The 16,999-nt window shown below is 56.1% G+C and overlaps 1 protein-coding gene across 2 annotated transcripts; it reads right to left on the minus strand.

Moving 5' to 3' along the window:
- Positions 1-1,020: 1,020 nt before the first annotated feature.
- CYTH1 (cytohesin 1) lies at positions 1,021-13,721 on the minus strand. Of its 2 annotated transcripts, XM_087826386.1 has the most exons (12): positions 13,370-13,434; positions 11,747-11,813; positions 11,368-11,486; positions 10,945-11,025; positions 10,059-10,171; positions 9,325-9,473; positions 8,871-8,982; positions 6,998-7,000; positions 4,144-4,220; positions 3,399-3,470; positions 2,783-2,937; positions 1,021-1,912 (listed from the first exon to the last, which is right to left on the minus strand). In XM_087826386.1, the coding sequence occupies exons 2-12, from the start codon at positions 11,804-11,806 to the stop codon at positions 1,834-1,836; spliced, it is 1,020 nt and encodes a 339-aa protein (XP_087682512.1). In that variant the 5' UTR covers positions 11,807-11,813; positions 13,370-13,434; the 3' UTR covers positions 1,021-1,833. The 2 variants fall into 2 exon arrangements, with proteins under 2 accessions (XP_087682512.1, XP_016061781.1); XM_016206295.2 differs by lacking the exon at positions 6,998-7,000 and having other exon boundaries at positions 13,370-13,721.
- Positions 13,722-16,999: the final 3,278 nt, after the last annotated feature.

Genomic DNA, 16,999 nt, shown 5'->3' on the forward strand with positions numbered 1-16,999 from the left:
CCTCCCTCCCTCCTTGGGTTGTTTTGCTCGGGGGCTTTTCCTGTGAAATTAAAATTCAGTGTGATTGTGTGAAACTCGGCAGGTGATACAATGAAGAGCATTCCTTTCCAAACAGAAGAGTCTGCATGGTGGGGACAGGGCAGGGTGCGGGCAGGGACATGCCATGGGTGAGGATCGGGGTGGGGGGCTTCCTGGGACTGTGGGGACAGTGAAGCAGCCCAGGGAAGAGGGAGGAGGCACTTCCAAGGGGAGAAGGGGTCTGTGGGCAGCACAGCAGGAACCGGAGCTGGAAGGGGGAAGGGCGGGTGACAGGCAGAACCCACGGACGACCACGTGGTTGGGCAGATCGGAGTTTATTTGCTGCAGCTCCTTGGTGCTAGTTTACAAGGCAAAAAACCCAACCAAACAAAAGACAGCTGGAGTAATAATTATAACTCTTTAAAAACCCTGTCAACAGCTTTCAGTCATTTCTTTATATTTTATATTTTGACAAAACTTTTTTTAAACAAATACAAAATAATCTAAGAGGAGAAAAGCCCTACGTGGTAATTACACCTCTGATAAATAGACCAATACTGACCGGTCCCTCTGTCAGGGAGAGGGCTCTGGCCCCGCCCGAGGCCGCCTGGACTTTGGCTGCCCCTCTGGGAAGTTCATGTTCCAGCGGGACCTCCTGCGTCTTCCCCAAGCTCTGGCATAAAAATCGCCTGAAGCCACTCAAGGTAGGACCTGCACCAAGGGGGAGGACCCCTGAGGCTCCCCACCAGCCCCTTTTACAAAAGCTATTTCCAGAGATGCGAACCTGCCCTAAAGACGGGGAGCCGCCAGCCCCCCTCCCCCTCCTGGCCCGGACGATGACGGGAGCCCCAAGAGTCCCTGAGAGATCGGCAGGATGAAGCTGCTTCCTGGCTCCCTTCGCACCACAGGTCAGAGGGCAGGGCCCACTCCCACGTCTGAGGGACAGCTAAGGGATAGCACAGGTGGCTTCCCACCCCCTGCTCCACCTGCCCAGGTGCAGGGCGGGGGGGGGGGGGGCAGGTGTGGGGCAGAGAAAGCTGCAGCCCCAGGAGAGTGGTCAGACCCCCCATCCTCTAAAACGAGGACTGGAGTTTGGGGAGTGGGAGCCTAACCAAGGGAGGGACATGAGGCTGCCAGAGCCTCGCGGCCGCCTGCTCGGTTTTGGTTACTAGGTATTTAGCTCAAGGAAAACGCCTTCTACTCTAAAGCCCGGTAGGTGTGGATCCCGAGATGAGCAGCGCGGGTGTCCGACGGGCACTCCCCACTCGGCGCTCCCGGGCAGACTCCGTGTCAGGTCCTGTGCCCTTGCTGCTCCCTCTGCCCTCCCACTGGGGGCCCACACCTGCCCCTAGGCCCAGGGCCACCCCCTTAGCAGCTGCCGGGGAGAAGCCTCCCAGCAAGATGGGCAGGATGCGCAGGCACAGCTCTGCTTTACCTTCCTCTTCTTAAAAAACAAAAATATATCTTTATAGGACGTGGCTTCTCCACTTCAACGTGTGGTGCTACAGAGACATGGATTCCGGTGCAGGGCTGACGCCTCCTCCCAGGGCAACACTGAGGGCGCCTGTCACAGGGCTCGGCCACCAGCGCTGAGTGGACACCCGCGCGGCTGCCCTGGGGCCAGAGCTCTGCTCTTTCCAGAGAGAAGGCGCCCCCGCGGCACCGGCTCAGGTCCCTCTTCCCAGCGGGAGCCGCCTGCCCTTCTCCCACTTTAAACAAACAGCAAAAGCTGAAGCTAGTCTCTGGGGTCGAGGGCGATGCCCGGCGCCCCTGCCCAGCGCCCCGTCCGTGGGAGCCCCGCCCCTCTCCGCAGACTCAGTGTCTCTTGGTGGAGGAGACCTTCTTCTTACGCGCAGCCAGCATCTCGTAGAAGGGGTCCCTGCTGATGGCTGCTCTGCAACACAGAAGGGGGAGCGGAGAGGCTGAGGGCAGGCGGGGGACACAGGTGCCCAGACCCCTGCTCACTCCGTGCCCCGTAAAGGCCATCAGTGCATCCACCGTCTCCGTGTCTGCAAGACGGCCAAGGAGAGAGACACGGAACGGGTGACAAGACCGTGTGGGGTGTTCACAGGAACAGAGTGTGACACGTTCCCTCAGCTGTGGTCTCACCGGGGTAAACAAATGTGGAGCTTTAGTCCACGATGGAGCAGTGACGCCCGCGACCCAACCAGCCGCAGGGCTGCACCTGGCACGGGTGCTTTCGGTCGCAGCCAGGTCCCACCGGGACACCCAGCCGTGACCTCCTCGTGGTGCGCGGCAGCAACGCGGGGCAACCCTGGGCCACGGCTCTGTCCACACCTGGGCGCTGAGCCGGCACCCGCCCTCCTCCCAGGCCACAGCCTCCCCGCGACAGCAGGACCCTGGTCACAGCCACATGGCTTCGGGCAAGTTACTCTCCCTCGACAGGCCTCAGCTTCCTTCATCTGTAAAAGGGACGGCGGCATCTCCCAGGACTCAGAAATGACCAAACACGACTCCCATGGCCACTGAGCCGCCACCGTGAAAACCAGACCTGCGCCTGAAGACCTGGGAAAACCAGCTGGGCGAATGGCACCTGTTCCTGTCACTCGCTCACCTGCGCCCCATGGGCCTGTGAGGCGCACGCTCTACGATCCGCTGAAAGTAATCTGCGGATCTCGGTCACACTCTCCGTGGAGAGGACAGGGCAGCTGCTCTCAGCAGGGGCAACAGCGGGAGAGGGGCGGCCTTGGGGCGCGGGGAGTGGGGGGACGCAGGGCGCGGGGCTGGGCCCAGCAGCACCCACCTGATGCATTTGATCCACTCTTCCTTCTCCTCGGGCGTCGGGGCGGAAATCCGGTACACGGTGTGGTTCCCCTCCACCACGCGCCCGTCGGCCTCCGTCTTGCAGGCCTTGATGACCTGGTCCTTGTTGTCGGGGATGTACAGCTCGAAGCAGTTCTGAGAGTCGGGGCAACACAGATCTAAGAAGAACGTTAACTCCCTTCCCCCGGCTCTGCTCTGACTTCACACGCAGGCCGTGTGTTCCCGGCAGGAAGAGGAGCCTGGACTGAACTCTGCAGGGCGAAAGCTGTGTCCAGACCGGCCTCCTCGGCAAAGCCACCCCCAGAGCGAGTCAGCCAGAGCCGCGCCGGCAACGCCACGGCGCTCCTGAGACAGCAGCCTGACCGGGTGCTGCTCCTCCTCAAAAGGGACAAGTCCACCCCATGGGGTGGTGAGTGACGCTCAACAAGTGGACAGAACAAAGAGGTCACTCGGGGCCTGACCTTTGGCCTGAGCACTAAAGTCCAGGCTCGACAGTCCTGCCCGTGGTTTTTAGGTGAATCTTCGCCTCATTCTTTTGCAAAGAGCTGCTCCACCCATTCCTTTCCTTCCCCAAATATCCCACCACAAGTACTCACTGGCTTTTTGGAGTCCTCCACCTCCCGGATGCTCAGGTTCTCCAGAGGGATGATCCCCCGGGGCTCCTTATCCTACGAGAGGTGGGCAGCACTCAGGGCTCGGTTTGCAAACACACCCGCGACATGACTCACCCTCACCCGTCTGCCTCCTCCAAACTCAGCCAGTCCCACAGCGACGCTCTCAAATAAGAACCAGGTCAGGAGATGCATGAGTGCTGTCGGGGACCCCACGTGGATCCCCATCATCGGAGCCTTGGCAAGGAGCGCGCCCAGGGATCCAACAGACCCTGGCAAGAGGGTGACGGCCAGACCCGTGTTGCCCTCGGTGGGAGCAGGTGGCCCTTCAGATGGCACACATTGAGCGTCTCTGCCTGACCCCTCCTCATCTTTTAAGCCTCAGTTCCTGGAGTCAGCCACCCCCAAAGGCCCCATTGTAGTCCTAGGTGCCCAACACCTGGGATAGAGCTGTCACGGGGCATTCTCTACTCATCTCCTGGCCTGTCTTCCCCGTCACCAGACTGAGGACCCTCCAAGAGAAAGTGCCCATCTGACAACTCCGCCAGGATCCAAAGAGGCACCTCACTCCTGCCCAGAACACAGCAAACCCCGTGCCGTCCCCTCACCTTGCCTGGTCCTCCTGCAGGGCTTCCCAGCTCAGCAGCGGTGGCTACCACACAGGCGCCTACACACAGCCCGACGGCCGGCAGCCCGGCCCCCCAGCCCCAGGCCCCGAGCGGGCACTCACCGTTGTATACTCAAAGTAGTAAAGGCAGTTGTCCGTCAGAATGAACCAGCGCCGTTTCCAGGTCTTGACCCTGCCACCTGCGGAGCAAGAAGAGACACGTGTGGGCCAGGAGGCGCCGGGCAGGGTGGGCCCGCAGCACGTGCTCCCCTCCAGTGAGGAGGAGGCAGCGAGAGCAGGCGCCAGAGAGACACAGAGACCATGGCAAGGTTCACATTGGTGACAAGACACAGAGCCAAACAGAAGCACCTTTCACCAGGTGAAAGTCTGGTACAAGCAGAGCAAGCAAGTCAGGTGGCGCCTGAGATGGAGTCAGGACAGAGATGAGAGCAAGATGAGCTCGGTGGGGAGGGAGACCCGGGACACGCTGGGCACGCGACGCAGCTCTGACGGGGCTGGGGAGTTTCTCTCGGGGTGGAAATGGGCAAAAAAAAAGAGGGGAGAGGGTGAGCCCCTGATCCAGCTGCACGCTGGGCTGGCCCGGCCGTCAGAGCTGCTGTATCAAAAGGCGGGGGAGGAAGAAGGGGGACACTGCCGGCCCTTCCTATCAAACCCAGCTTCCTGGGACGTGGAGCCGCACTTCCTGGGTGTTGGGAACTCCTACCTCGGCCTTGGCTTCTGGACCAGGTCCTAGCACTAGGACTTCCCGGAGCCCTGTCTCAGGGAGGTTTCCTGGCAACAGGAGGCTCTGGACTGCTCACCGGACACTTGTGGGAAAGACCACTCGACAGGGCCACGTGGGCCCTGCAGTGCAGCTGACGGCCTCTCTAACCCTTTGCAATAGTTCTCAACGGAAAACAAAGCCAAGCTGGGCCGCGAAGTCACGGAGAGCCGGACACGGGGGGAGGGAAACTGAACTGTGACTTGCCTCGTTCACGACCAAGGCCCACACTTTTCCCCCTACTTACGCCGAATCAAGGGGAAGCTTTCTGGACATGAACGAAGTTATCCAGAGGCCTTCAGTGCCACGACACATGGGGCATTTTAAGCACTCCTTCCTGCCCAGATGGTATGCGCTTTTTGGTAAGATTTAACCCACAGAGAGCGTAACTTCTGCGATCTTCACAGACAGTGAGGACCACGGTGTGAAGCTAGTGTGGACTCGGCAGTGCTTTCTCCTGCCTCATCGCAGAGAAGGCGGTTCTGCAGGGAGCATTTCCCACCCCAGGATGTGCCCGCGTGCTCACGCCAGGTTTCCCGAGAGGAGATGACTGTGGGAGGGATGCGAGCGATGGCATGGATAAAGCGTGCAGCGTGTGTCCTGGCAGCAGTGCAAGGACCGCTGGTCCCTCTGGCGGGCTCTGTGTGGGGCCTGCTCTCAGGAGGTGAAGGGGCTGACCACTCATGCCGAGCTTCTGGACGGCACACTCGGTCATGGAAGAGGTTGGCGGTCACAAGCTCGTGCGACACCCCGCCCGCCTGCACTGGATCAGGCAGACGCTCCCCCACAGCGATGGGAAGTGTATGTGAGCGCATGCCCGTGGCCCCGAAGGCATGGAGAGGACAGCCATGGACCGGGACGTGGCATGCACGTGGAGAACAGGAAAGGCTGGCGGAATTGAAGGAATGAGGAAAAGGCACGGGGCTTACTTAGACCTGGAGCCGCTTTGATAGGGGAAGGCCCCCCCATTTCAGAGTCTGAGAACTCAGCTCTCCTGCCTCTTGGGCCTCCATCCCCACACAGGGCTCAGCACCCAGGACACCTGGGCCCTCGCTGACGACCATGCACTCCCCTCATGGGACCACCCAGGGCACATGGGGCTCAGGAGTCATGGGAAAGGTCAGAGGCCAGAGGAAGACGGAGGGGATCCGGCAGAGAAAGCGAAGCTGGGGGGACTCTCCCCGACTGAAAAGCTGGGCCACTTCCCCAAGCACCTGCGGCGTCAGAGACTCTGCCAGGAGGCTCCACTGCAGTCCCCGGGGGCACTTCCCCGCGGGAAGAAAACAGACATGAAACAAGCAGACAGGTCAATGCGCACCTAGGACAGTCCCTGTGGAACTCACAGGACCCTCCTCATGTCCCTGAACCCAAGATGGAAGGCCAGAGCCAGCTCCCCCTGGAGTCGGGAACAACTTGCCCGTCCCTAAAACGCTGCCAGGAACGTCACCGTCTGGTGGTTCTTTTTCCCCCGGGAAGCTCTGCCCAGGTCGGGGCACAGGCCTGGGTTGTGGGCTCGGTCCCCAGTAGGGGGTGGGCAGGAGGCAGCCCACTGATGTCTCTCTCTCCCTCTCCCTTCCTCTAACATCAATTAAAACATATATTTTTTTAAATTTAAGTAATAATATAAAAAACAGAGCCAAGGCTGGAATGCCCTCTCCTAACACCCAGAAATGAGGCAAAGGGGCTTTAAGGAGGAGTTTTTGGTTTCTGTCTCCTTTTAAAAAAGTTTCACTCGGCACTATTCTGAGCTCAGGAAACACCGCTTCCCTGTTCACGCAGAGGTGACGCCCTCCCCGGTGCTCCTGGTCAAATTGGATCAGAAGCACGCGGCTCAGGAAGTCAGAATGCCCCCCTCCACTTTAAAAATTACTTTTTAATTCACGGGTGTTGACTGAAATTCAACAAGTGGCACACGTCTCTGGGAAGTGCCTAGAGGAAAGCGTTCGGGGTCCTCTCTGTGCTTTCTCCCACTGCTGCCTGCAGAAGGCACCTCGCTGTCCCCACTGTGCGCCGCCCCAAAACGGGAAACCCCTGATCCTGGCCAGTTCCCGAGGGACTGTACAAGAAGTTAGAAGCAGCATTAACACTACCACCAGCAATTAAAAACAAAGTAACCAACAATAACAAAATCAGAAACGCTGCAGCAGTTACAGTGGCCTGGGCAGAGCGAGCGAGCAGGGGGAGGGGATTACATACCTCCTGGAGTTTGGGGCAAGGAAAAGGAGAGCCAAAATCATGGAAACATACAAATGAGGGAGAAAAGAAAATTAAAACAAAGAAATCAAACCCAGCTCCTCAGTCTCAAAGTGCAAAGTATTAGTCATTCACGTCTGCGGGGCAGGGGGCGGGGGGGGGGGGGGGGGCAAACACAGCCACTGCGCCTGGGCTGCCTGGCCTGTGCAGGGGTCTCCTCAGCGAGTCCCACGGGAAGGCAGGACCGGAGGCACCAAGAGACCCTGGCCCCAAATCGGTTCTCACAAAGCTGCCATTGACTCAAAGACCCAGCTCCCCAGGCGAGGAGGGTGAGGGTACTTTGGGGAAAATTAACTGTCTTCCTTCACCCGGCTGCCGCTTTTTAATGTGTGTGTAAGGATGCACATGCACAAACCCATGAACACACGTGTGCCTGTGTGTACACAGGAACACACATCCTGTGCTATATGCACACGGACATATACACACCACTGCAGACGGCTGGGAGCCCCCTCTCAGCACAGACACAAGGGGCTCTCAGTGAACACACACCAAGACCTGAGGACGGTGTGGGAATGTTGGAAAAGGAACACGGTGACCTAAAAATCCTGTGTTTTTAACACTTAGTTAAAATTTATTTTTAATACGGGCAGTCTTGTGAATTTGCATGTCCCGTTGCAAGAACCTAACGTCAGCAGCGGCTGTCACCGCCAACATGCAAACTCTCTGCTTTGGCATTTACCCAGGTCTTGCTGGAGGGGAAGGAATGCAAGCCTGGTGCCCTCATCAGTTCCCAGTAGGTTTCCTTTAAACTCAGGCCACTGGGCACTGGAGATGCCCAGCAGAGGGGCTGCCTCTGTGGTTAGTAATTCAGAGCCTGAACCTCAAAAGTCCTACTGGCTCAGAGACAGATGGAACGCTGGCTAATCCAAGAGCTTAGACTCCAATCAGTGAGGCAGTGGTTTAAAAATATGTGGATACGTCATGAGGCATAAACACAGGACTGGGAGGTGCTCTCAGAGGGAAATACAAATCCCACTGCCGTCCGCACCCATCAGAATAAGGTTCCTGTGCAGCACCTCCCAGGTGTGTCAGCAACAGCCAAGAGCAGTGACGTCAACCCCCGGGACGAGCCACTGACATGGCAGAGGAGGGCCCGCTGTTGAGCACCCTGACACCATAGGACAAGCTCCGAAAGGCCGAGGCAGATCAGAGCAAAGTGCTCTCTCAGTGGTCAAAACAGTGACGTTGCCACGTCCGGGGCTCTCTGGGTTCTGCACAATAAAATAACCACGTATGGAAACGAAGACCTTGGGAGCCCCACTATCCTTTCCCTTTTGGCTGCTCAAGCACCGTCATGGCACAAGTCTCAGCCACATGAGCTCACTTTCCCAGAGGGAGGAGCAACTGTTCTGTTTTCTGAACAATAGTCATTAGTGCGGCTGTGGGGTTGTGGGGTGAGGAGGAGGGCTGCGGGTGCGGGTGCGGCAGCTGGGCTCGAGGTCGCCATGCACACTGCCGTGGAGCCAGATGCAGAGCATGATGATGCACTGGGGGGGGAGGGGTGCGGGGTGCACATCTGTGTGATGGAAGTAGAGAGATGGACGAAGCTGGCCACCCACCCCATGAGTGAGGGGCAGGCGGGGAGGGAAAGTCGGCCATCACTTCCAGAGCGGACGTGGGGCGTGAATGCACGTGGCAGTTTTACGGAGAGTGGAGTCTGTCCCCACAAGTCTCTAGCATCCCTGGGGTACTGACTGGCTCTCCTCTCCTGTCTGAAGGTGGACTTCATGGTAACAGGGTGAATCTGCGACCACCCTGTTTCCCCACAGCGTGTGAATTTCCGTGGGGGCCTAATCCAGAGGGCGCCACTCACCGAGTTTCAGGAGCCAGCCTTCGCGGTCGGGATTGAAGAAGGTGTGTGTGAGGTCGTTCCCATCATCCTCGGGGATCTTAAAGGGCTCGTTTTTTATGCTCTCATAGAGATTCTGGATAAAAACAACACTGCATCTCTCTGGTTCTAGAGGTACCTTTCCTCCCCTTTCTCCCCTCCGGCAACAAGCACCCTGTGGGTACCACGGTCAGCGCCACACTGCTGGACACTGAGGAGACCACAGCTCCTGCCTTCACATGGCTCACGGAGACAGAAAAGATAAGATGCCTGACAGATAACCAGGAAGGAAAGAAGGCAGCCCGACCCCCCGATTTATAAACCATTCCTGTCCTGACTCTGCAGCTGGGCCTCACCACCAACTTCCTGACAGAGGCACACGACTCAGTGGGTAAGGGGCACGCATCCCACACCCCCACTGCGTCTGCGCCCCGCTCACCCGGAGCAGCTCCTCGGGCAGGTCGCCTCCATCATTAATGCCCCGGTTCATGGCGATGAACCTCTCCACGGTGGGCTTGTCTTTGACGTTGGGGTTGTGTAGGCTGGTGTTCAGCATGATGATGGCAAACGAGAGGACGTAACATGTGTCTAGAGGGGGCAAAGGGACCGTCAGAAACGTCCAAGGAGCAGGAAGTGCGGGTAAAACCGAGGCCCATGAGCTGGGACAAGTCCATGTGTCTGGAACCGCTGCCACTGAGCAGCTCTGTGCAGCTCCTGAGAGCAAGGCCACAGAAACAATGCCCAGGGCTAAAGGTGCCCACTTTCTCAGATCTTAACTGCAGAAGGTCGGAAAAACGATAGAATGTACAAAAGAGAAAATGCATGTTGCCTCCTATGGATGTTGCGCCTCCTATTTACTTTACTTCCTGTTTGCAAATGGCCCTCTGTGGGTAACACACCACCAGATATATGGTTTGAGTCCTGTTTTTTCTAATCTCATTAGCATTTTCCTATAGCAATAAAAACTCTTAAAAACATGACTTTTAAATACATAACAGAGATACCACAATTTATATCCCTACTCCTTATGGTTGGATGTTGGGTTGTTTCCTACTTGTTACTGCTCTAAATACCATCTACACTGATGTTCTCAGGCATGAGCCCAGCCCCCTCCTGTAAATGTCGGAATGCCAAGATGAGCCTGCATGAGGCCACGTGCTGAGGACTGCCCACCTGTGGACTGGAAAACCCCAGGGTTGCACTGGCAGTACCGCTGGGCGAATGCCTCCATCATCCGGTCGATCTTCTGTGCCTCCCCCGGCAGCCGGAAGCTCCACAGGAACTGCCTGGGTGACAAAGACAGGCCATGTCACAGGGCTGAGGGACACCCATGGGGCTCAGCTTCTATGACAGAAACTGTTCGGATGCTCGCTTTCCACATCACTCCCGTCCCGTCCAGGGAGAGGTGCGAAGGAGAAAGTGAAACTTAACATCTCCCTAACCCTCAGGGTACTGCAAGGACGGAGCTACGGACAGTGCTCGTCCTCATGACCTCAGCTTCCAGAGCACAAGACACGGGGAAGGAAGAGACTCTATTGGAGCCTTCACGATGGAGCCTCTGAGTCAGAGAGACCATGCCCACAGGGCTGATCTGCATTATCTGTGTCTCTCTAAGTGATGCTACTATTACACTACGGCACTGAGAATACAGATAACTTCTCAAAGGACACACGCTAAAAGACTTAGTAAAAAATTCAAGTTTACTTTTCTCTCTCTAAAATGAAGCGCACAGCTACCTACTTCCTGTTCTAGGACCGAAATGAAAGCATTTTCTAAACTAAAAATTAGAAAAGATTTCGAAAGTTAAATATACATCCATTTCCAGAATGTTAAATGAAAATCCCAAGGAAGAGCTTTGCGAAACTTGCTTTCAGAAAACAACAGAATTTCACTCATTTTAATCACCCAATTTTTCAATCCTAGTCCTACAAAGTGCTTTTCTTTAAGTGCTGCAAGTATCCAAAATAACCCCCAAAAGGTACCACCACTTCCCTAAAATGCCACCAGGAGGACACCTGAGCCAAGACCTGCCTCTCCTGCCTTTCAGGTGTAGACTCACCGTAGAGCCTGGACAAGGTTCAGGTCAGTGAACTCGTGCAAACCCACAAACGCATGGAGAACCTGGATATTAAACTCGTCTCTATCAAGAAAAACAAGACACAGGCAGAGAAAGCAGGTGTCAGACACTGATAGTCCAAGGCTGGCCCAACCCCCAGCGGGGCAGTTTCCCAGGACACCGAGTCCCGCCCTCCTATAGGCTCAGGGGAGGGACCCATCTCCTCTGACTGCTGCAGGAGCAGACGCAGCGCCCTGCCCTCCCCTCCCCGCTCACACACCAGCTGCTGCCCCCTGGGGCCATGCCCCCTGCACCCCGTCACATGGCTGCTGCTGCCCAGGACAAACTGTCCTCAGGAACTCAGCCTTCTGAAGCATCCCTGTGTAACCCCTGGCCCACGCGCTACCCCGTGTCCCTGGGCCTCACCTCTCCCCCAGGTAGTCCCCGATGGCAGTTTTGTTCAGCCCTTCACCTTTGTACAAGAACTGGGCGATGTCCTCACAGGTGTTCTTCAGCAGGTCATTCTCTATTAAGAACTGGATCCCCTAAAAACAAAACAAAGATGCTAGTGACACTCACTCCAGAAACATCTAGAAAGGAAGTCAGGGGCACAGCAAGAGGGTGGGTGCCCTGGATGCAGGCGCAGTGTGATAAACACTGTCACCGACGCAAAGGGCGAGGGCACCGTGACGTGGGCACCACGGCTTCCACATGAGCTGGGCTCCGCCCTGAGGGGTACAGGCTGGTGAGCCGTGACCAACCCCCCAGCCTCGAACCCGAGGCTCTGACCCACCCTTTCTCTTACCTTTTTAGGGTCCATGTTAAATTTTTTCCTGCCCATGGCTACCTGTTTGTTCCTCTGCATGTTTTTCCTGGAAAACAACCACAGCAGCTACTTTAGTGCCCAGGCATCAGAGGGTCTAAAAGATGAATATAATCCCCACATGCAGGTGGCGGTTCCCAGGGAGTTCTGCAAGATCCACCCAGAATGCACAGGCGTGCTGGGTCTAACTGTGGGAGGGCCACTGGAACCCCGACCCTGGGGCCATGCTCCTTCCACTCCAGGGTTTTGTTTTCACATGGCTTTTTAAACTTCATTAACCTATACTTTACGTATCACAGGATGCACCCTGAGCGATGTTTAGTAAACTTTTACTAAGCTGTGCAATGATGCCCACCATCCAGTTTTCTATCACCTTCGTCACACAGGAAGCAGGGGAGTTAACAGCCTTCTACCTCCAGCTGTCCACACATCCACCTGTTGGCAGACACTGAACCATTCCCAATTTTTAGCTATGTTAAATAACAAAGTTATAAAATACCCTGTACAGGTCTTTCTGTGGCAGGCTTCCTTTCTCTTGAGAATACCGGGCGTGGCCCTGCTGTAACAAATGGCTGCCCTGTCTTATCCTTGCCCACACGAGGAACCCAGGCTAGTCAGCTCCTCCGGCCACTGGGTGTGGAGCGGCTCCCCGTGGCAGGTTTAGCTGTATCTCCTATGACTGAGGATGGCGAGCATTTTCCACGTGTCTACGACACGTAAGTTTCTTGTAGAAAGCATCTTTTCAAGGTTTTTGCCCACTTTTTTCTGGCTTTTTTTTTAAAGTTGTATGTGTTCTTTATATACTTGTATATATTCTGGCTACAGAGCCTCAAATACAGGTATTGCAAACATGTTTTCCTGGTCTGTGGCTTACCTGTTCATGTCTTTTAACGGTATCTTTTATAAGGGCAGAAATTTTAAATTTGGTGAATTGCAATTTATCCGTTTCTTTTAAGCTACAGTCTTTTAAAAATGAAGAGAGGTGTGATCCACAGCTGACGACAGAGACACTGAAAAGATGAGTCAGCCACTCTCTGGGACAAGAGCCTCACTAATCCCACTGGCACTGCCCACACACATTTAAAACAAAGTTCACAGTCTTAGGAGGCCAGACAGGGAGCCCGAGGCTTCAAAACCTCAGGCCCGTACGAATGAGAAACAGCCCATCCATCGCTTTGATCAGTTAGGAAACGGTTGGGGAGCCCCATTCAGAGCCAAACTCTCCGAGTCGCTGACATTTCACATAGTGAGAAGAAAAACACAACCCACAGGGACCCCGTCCTATGCACTGTGACTCCATCTCTACATCCGAACTTCAGCCGCAGGGCGCGCAGACAAGCTCGCGAGTGCCCAGACCCACAGGGCGGTACGTGTCTCTCAGTGGGCAACTGGGGGGGAGCGAAGGCTCCCGCAGCAACGCGGCAGCGAGCTGTCCGGGCCTTCCGAGCCACCCCGTGTCCCACACCGAAGGGTAGGAGACGGCAAGCGTGGTTTCGGACACACTTGCTGGGAAAACAGGACAAAAATACGCTTCCTCCTTAGACGCCCATGACAGACTGCACGCGGCGACCGCAGCCGCACACCCACAGGCACCAGCAGGCTCACCGTTCTTCCGTGGAGCCCAGGTTTTCAATTTCATTGGCCACTTCTGCTATCTCATCCTTCAGCCTCTGTAAAACAGAGCCCGGGGTCACCAGACAGGAAGGTGCATGTCATATTAAAACCTCTGAAACCCCAAAGCTCCATCCAACGAAGAGCAAAATAAGGCAAAATGAAATAAGTCAAACCAACAAAAATCTAAACAATTTTGGAAATTCTTCTATTCAACGCATCTTTACCGAGCTCCCAGCAGGCAGGGAGCATGCCAGGGAGCACCAGGTGGAGACAGTTCCTGCCTTCAAGGAGGTCGCAGTCTGGGAGACGAGCATTTCCCACTGAGACACGGCTGCCATGGTGTCAGAGCCCAGCTGTAGCCTCCAAGAGCAGAGACAGGAGGCCCCACCACCCATCCACCCAGCTGCCCCCAAGGTGCACGCTGGGTCAACACAGCTGCCAAGTGCTGCAGAGGACCTGCCGGCCCAGGCCTTCATTCCGCCTCCTCCCTCCCTCCCAGGTCTGCAGGCCCTCAGCACGGACTCACAGTGAGGGCAAAGCCTTCCTGGCATTTATCAGTGAAACAGGAATCAAAATTAGGGCAAGTGGTCCAAATACACAGGAAACCACAGTGGAGCAGGTCAGTGTTGCCCTGCATGCTCATAGTGCTGGGTGACAGGGTCTGTTGGGTGACAGGACTCATGGGGTGACGGGGCTCACAGTGCTGGGTGACAGGGCTTGTCCCTGCCCTCCCCACTGCCCGCCTGAGCTTAGGGATCCCAGAGGAGCACCTGCTGCCTCTAATGGCTTCTACGGCTTATTTCCCACAAAGCTGGGTGGTTACGCAGAGGGACAGAGAGAAGCACCGATAAGTATATATGGCTGACTAAGCATCTCCACGGACCAGCAGCTTTGCAAAGTCCTATCCAACCTTGAACTCACCTAACCCCACGGCAACCTGTCAGCAGGTGTTTTCATTCTTATCTTACAGATGAAGAGACTGAAGTTCAAGGAACCAAGACTATGGTGTCTGAAATCACTCCTCCTGTCAGCAGCAGTGCCAGGCCTGGACATGGGTCTGCTCTGTGCTCTAATCAGAGCCCTCCCCTGTCCCCCTCGGGAGTCTGGGGACCAGGTCATTCTGCCCCTGACCACAGGCCAGCTGGTGGAGCTTACAGACCACTCGCCTCTCCAAGCCCCATTCTTTGCTTGTTAAGCAATGACCATCAACACCTACACTTGTTCAGAGCTGTGGCGAGTCAGGAGAAGACACTGCAGAGGCCACCTGTCCCCGACAGCACGGGTCACCTCCTACCTGAATGTCGGCCAGCAGCTCCTGCTTCCTGCGCCGGATGTTCTCTAGTTCCTGCCGCTCCTCTGCAGTCAGGTCGCTGGGAACTACAGAAAAGGAGGAGACTGTTAGAAGAAAGCTTCCATCTCACCAACAATGAAAATCCAGAGGCCCCTGAAGGACACAGCTACCACAGCAGCGTCAAAGGAAAAAGGAGCCAGGACCACAGAGAGAGCATGAGGAAGGCGCGCACCTGCTGTGAAGGGAAGGAGAAGAAGGCGGCCTCAGGTTAGGTGAGGCTGGCCGGGAAGGAACACGGACCACGGCTGGGCCCTGGCGGCTCCATCCCTTACAGCGGAGGTTCCAGGCCCCGGCTGACCAATCCCTCGGCCTCAGCTCCCTCCCTAAGTCCAGCTCCAACGTGGAATGATGTCCATGATACCCTCAGGGGAGGGGAGACCATGCAAAGCGGAGGGAGGGGGGAGCCTGCATGTGTACACAGAAAAAACCTAGAAGGATTCATCCCAAAGTAAGAATGGCACTGAACTCTGGGGACTGGGTTTCGGGGGCTTTTCTCTCTGCTTTGCACCTTCTGCATAGTTTGCGTGTTGTTTTAAATGCGTTCTGATCCTGAGAACAAGTTACTTTACTCCAGCCACAGCTCCCACCGCACGCAGAGACTGCTGGGAGGCCATGTGGTCACCGAAGATCGAGCACTGGCACCAGCAGACCTGGCTCAAACACCCCTCACCACCAATTAGGTCACTCACAGGTCACACCACCTGCTCGGTCATCAAGGAAGCAGAGATACCACTGCCCACCTCACCCAGTGCCCGACAGAAGCTCAACGGTGCTGCTCCCACTTCCCTGGAGCCAAAGCAAGGGCTCCACGTGCCTGATGGCGGGGCAGTGTGTGGGCGCCTCGGTCATCTAAATGAACTAGAGTTCAGTGTATGACATGGTGGCCGGGGACCATGCATGGCTGTTAGGCACTTGAATGGGACGAGCCCAGTTTGCGATGGGCTGCGTGTAAAACACACAGCAGACTTTGTACAGAATGGCAGAACCTCTCTTTATTACTTTACACTGATTACGCGTTGAACTTACACCTTGGCAGGTGAAATCTCTTACTTGCTCTCACGGGGGCCACTAGCAAGGAGCCCAGCAGACAGGGCTGGGATGGGACAGCCCTTCCCGAGAGCCGTCGGGGCCGCACTAACTGGCGCTGAGACGGATCCGCTCCATGCACAGGGTAGCCCTCCCCATGCATTTCGGAAACACCACGCAGGGTGACAAGGAGGCAGAACAGGCCTCGGGGAGGTCTGCAGTGCGGTGCCTCGGCTACATCAGAAATGCTGAGCTTTCTTTTTTTATCCAGCTTTTCCTCACCTTCCTCCAGAAAAGTGTCATTTACACTACGAGATCCACAGTGAGAGATGCACCTGATACCAGGACCCCCCTCCCTGATATAGCAGCATCAAAACAACAGGCTCCTCCTGTGAAATCCATGGTACTTTCTGTTGTTTTACTCTGAGTTTATCAGCAGTGGCTGCACCTGCCGAGTTGATTTTGTGGCTTCACTAGTGCAGAGTCTTGGGGTCTGGACTCCCTCTGTGCGCGCAGCTGGCAGGCCACCCTCCCTGGACTCCAGCAGCAGTCTCAGGCCAGCCCCGGCCGTGGTCCCGCACGTGTCCTGAAAAATGAGGGGTGAGCGTGCTCTCGCTCCCTCAGGAGGAAGCTGGACTAACAGCAAATCAGCTCCTTCAGACAAAAGCCAATGTGGTAACTGGTGCCCGTGGCTGCCTGTGCCAACATTTGGGAGACCTGGCATTGCCCCATCTCCAAGGAGGCTCATGGACACCCAGCCTAATGCAGAGCCCATGGCCCAGGAGGCCCCAGCAGGGAGCCCCACAGAACGTGTCCACTGCGCTATTCTCACCCTCAGAGGTGGCTGAGCCCACAACCCATGTGAGAAACGCCCACCCTGGGGCAGACAGAGATAACCAAGAAAACAAGAAAATGTTAAAAGAACAGGAAACTCTGAATAGGGACAATTACAAAGAAAGAATAAGCTCTTAGAAATTAAGCACATTTGGCCGCTCCAACCTACCCCCAAAATAACCAAGTAATAAAAGATGAAGCTGAGGCACCCCCCCCGCCCCCAGAACAGGGAGCCAACAGAAAGGCGGGAAGTAGAAGCAAGCGAAGTCACGAGCAGCCAGTTCCTTCACTGCGAGGTTTTTCCATCCCACAGGGAGACGCAGAAGCTGGAGGACTGAGGTCGACCCTGAAACCTCCACGAGAGGCAGAGAAGGTGGCACCTGCTGGAGGGGCAGCGGCCCCTGGGAGAT

This window comes from Miniopterus natalensis, chromosome 17 (assembly GCF_054644295.1).
Source record: "Miniopterus natalensis isolate mMinNat1 chromosome 17, mMinNat1.hap1, whole genome shotgun sequence".
Lineage (NCBI taxonomy): Eukaryota > Metazoa > Chordata > Mammalia > Chiroptera > Miniopteridae > Miniopterus > Miniopterus natalensis.

Coding starts and splice junctions, on each gene's coding strand:
- CYTH1 (XM_087826386.1), bottom strand. CDS start 11,806: ATGCAGAGGAACAAACAGGTAGCCATGGGCAGGAAAAAATTTAACATG. Junction 10,172..10,944: donor AACCTTGTCCAGGCTCTACG/GTGAGTCTACAC, acceptor TTTGTCACCCAG/GCAGTTCCTGTGGAGCTTCC. Junction 9,474..10,058: donor TGGGGTTTTCCAGTCCACAG/GTGGGCAGTCCT, acceptor TGCCCCCTCTAG/ACACATGTTACGTCCTCTCG.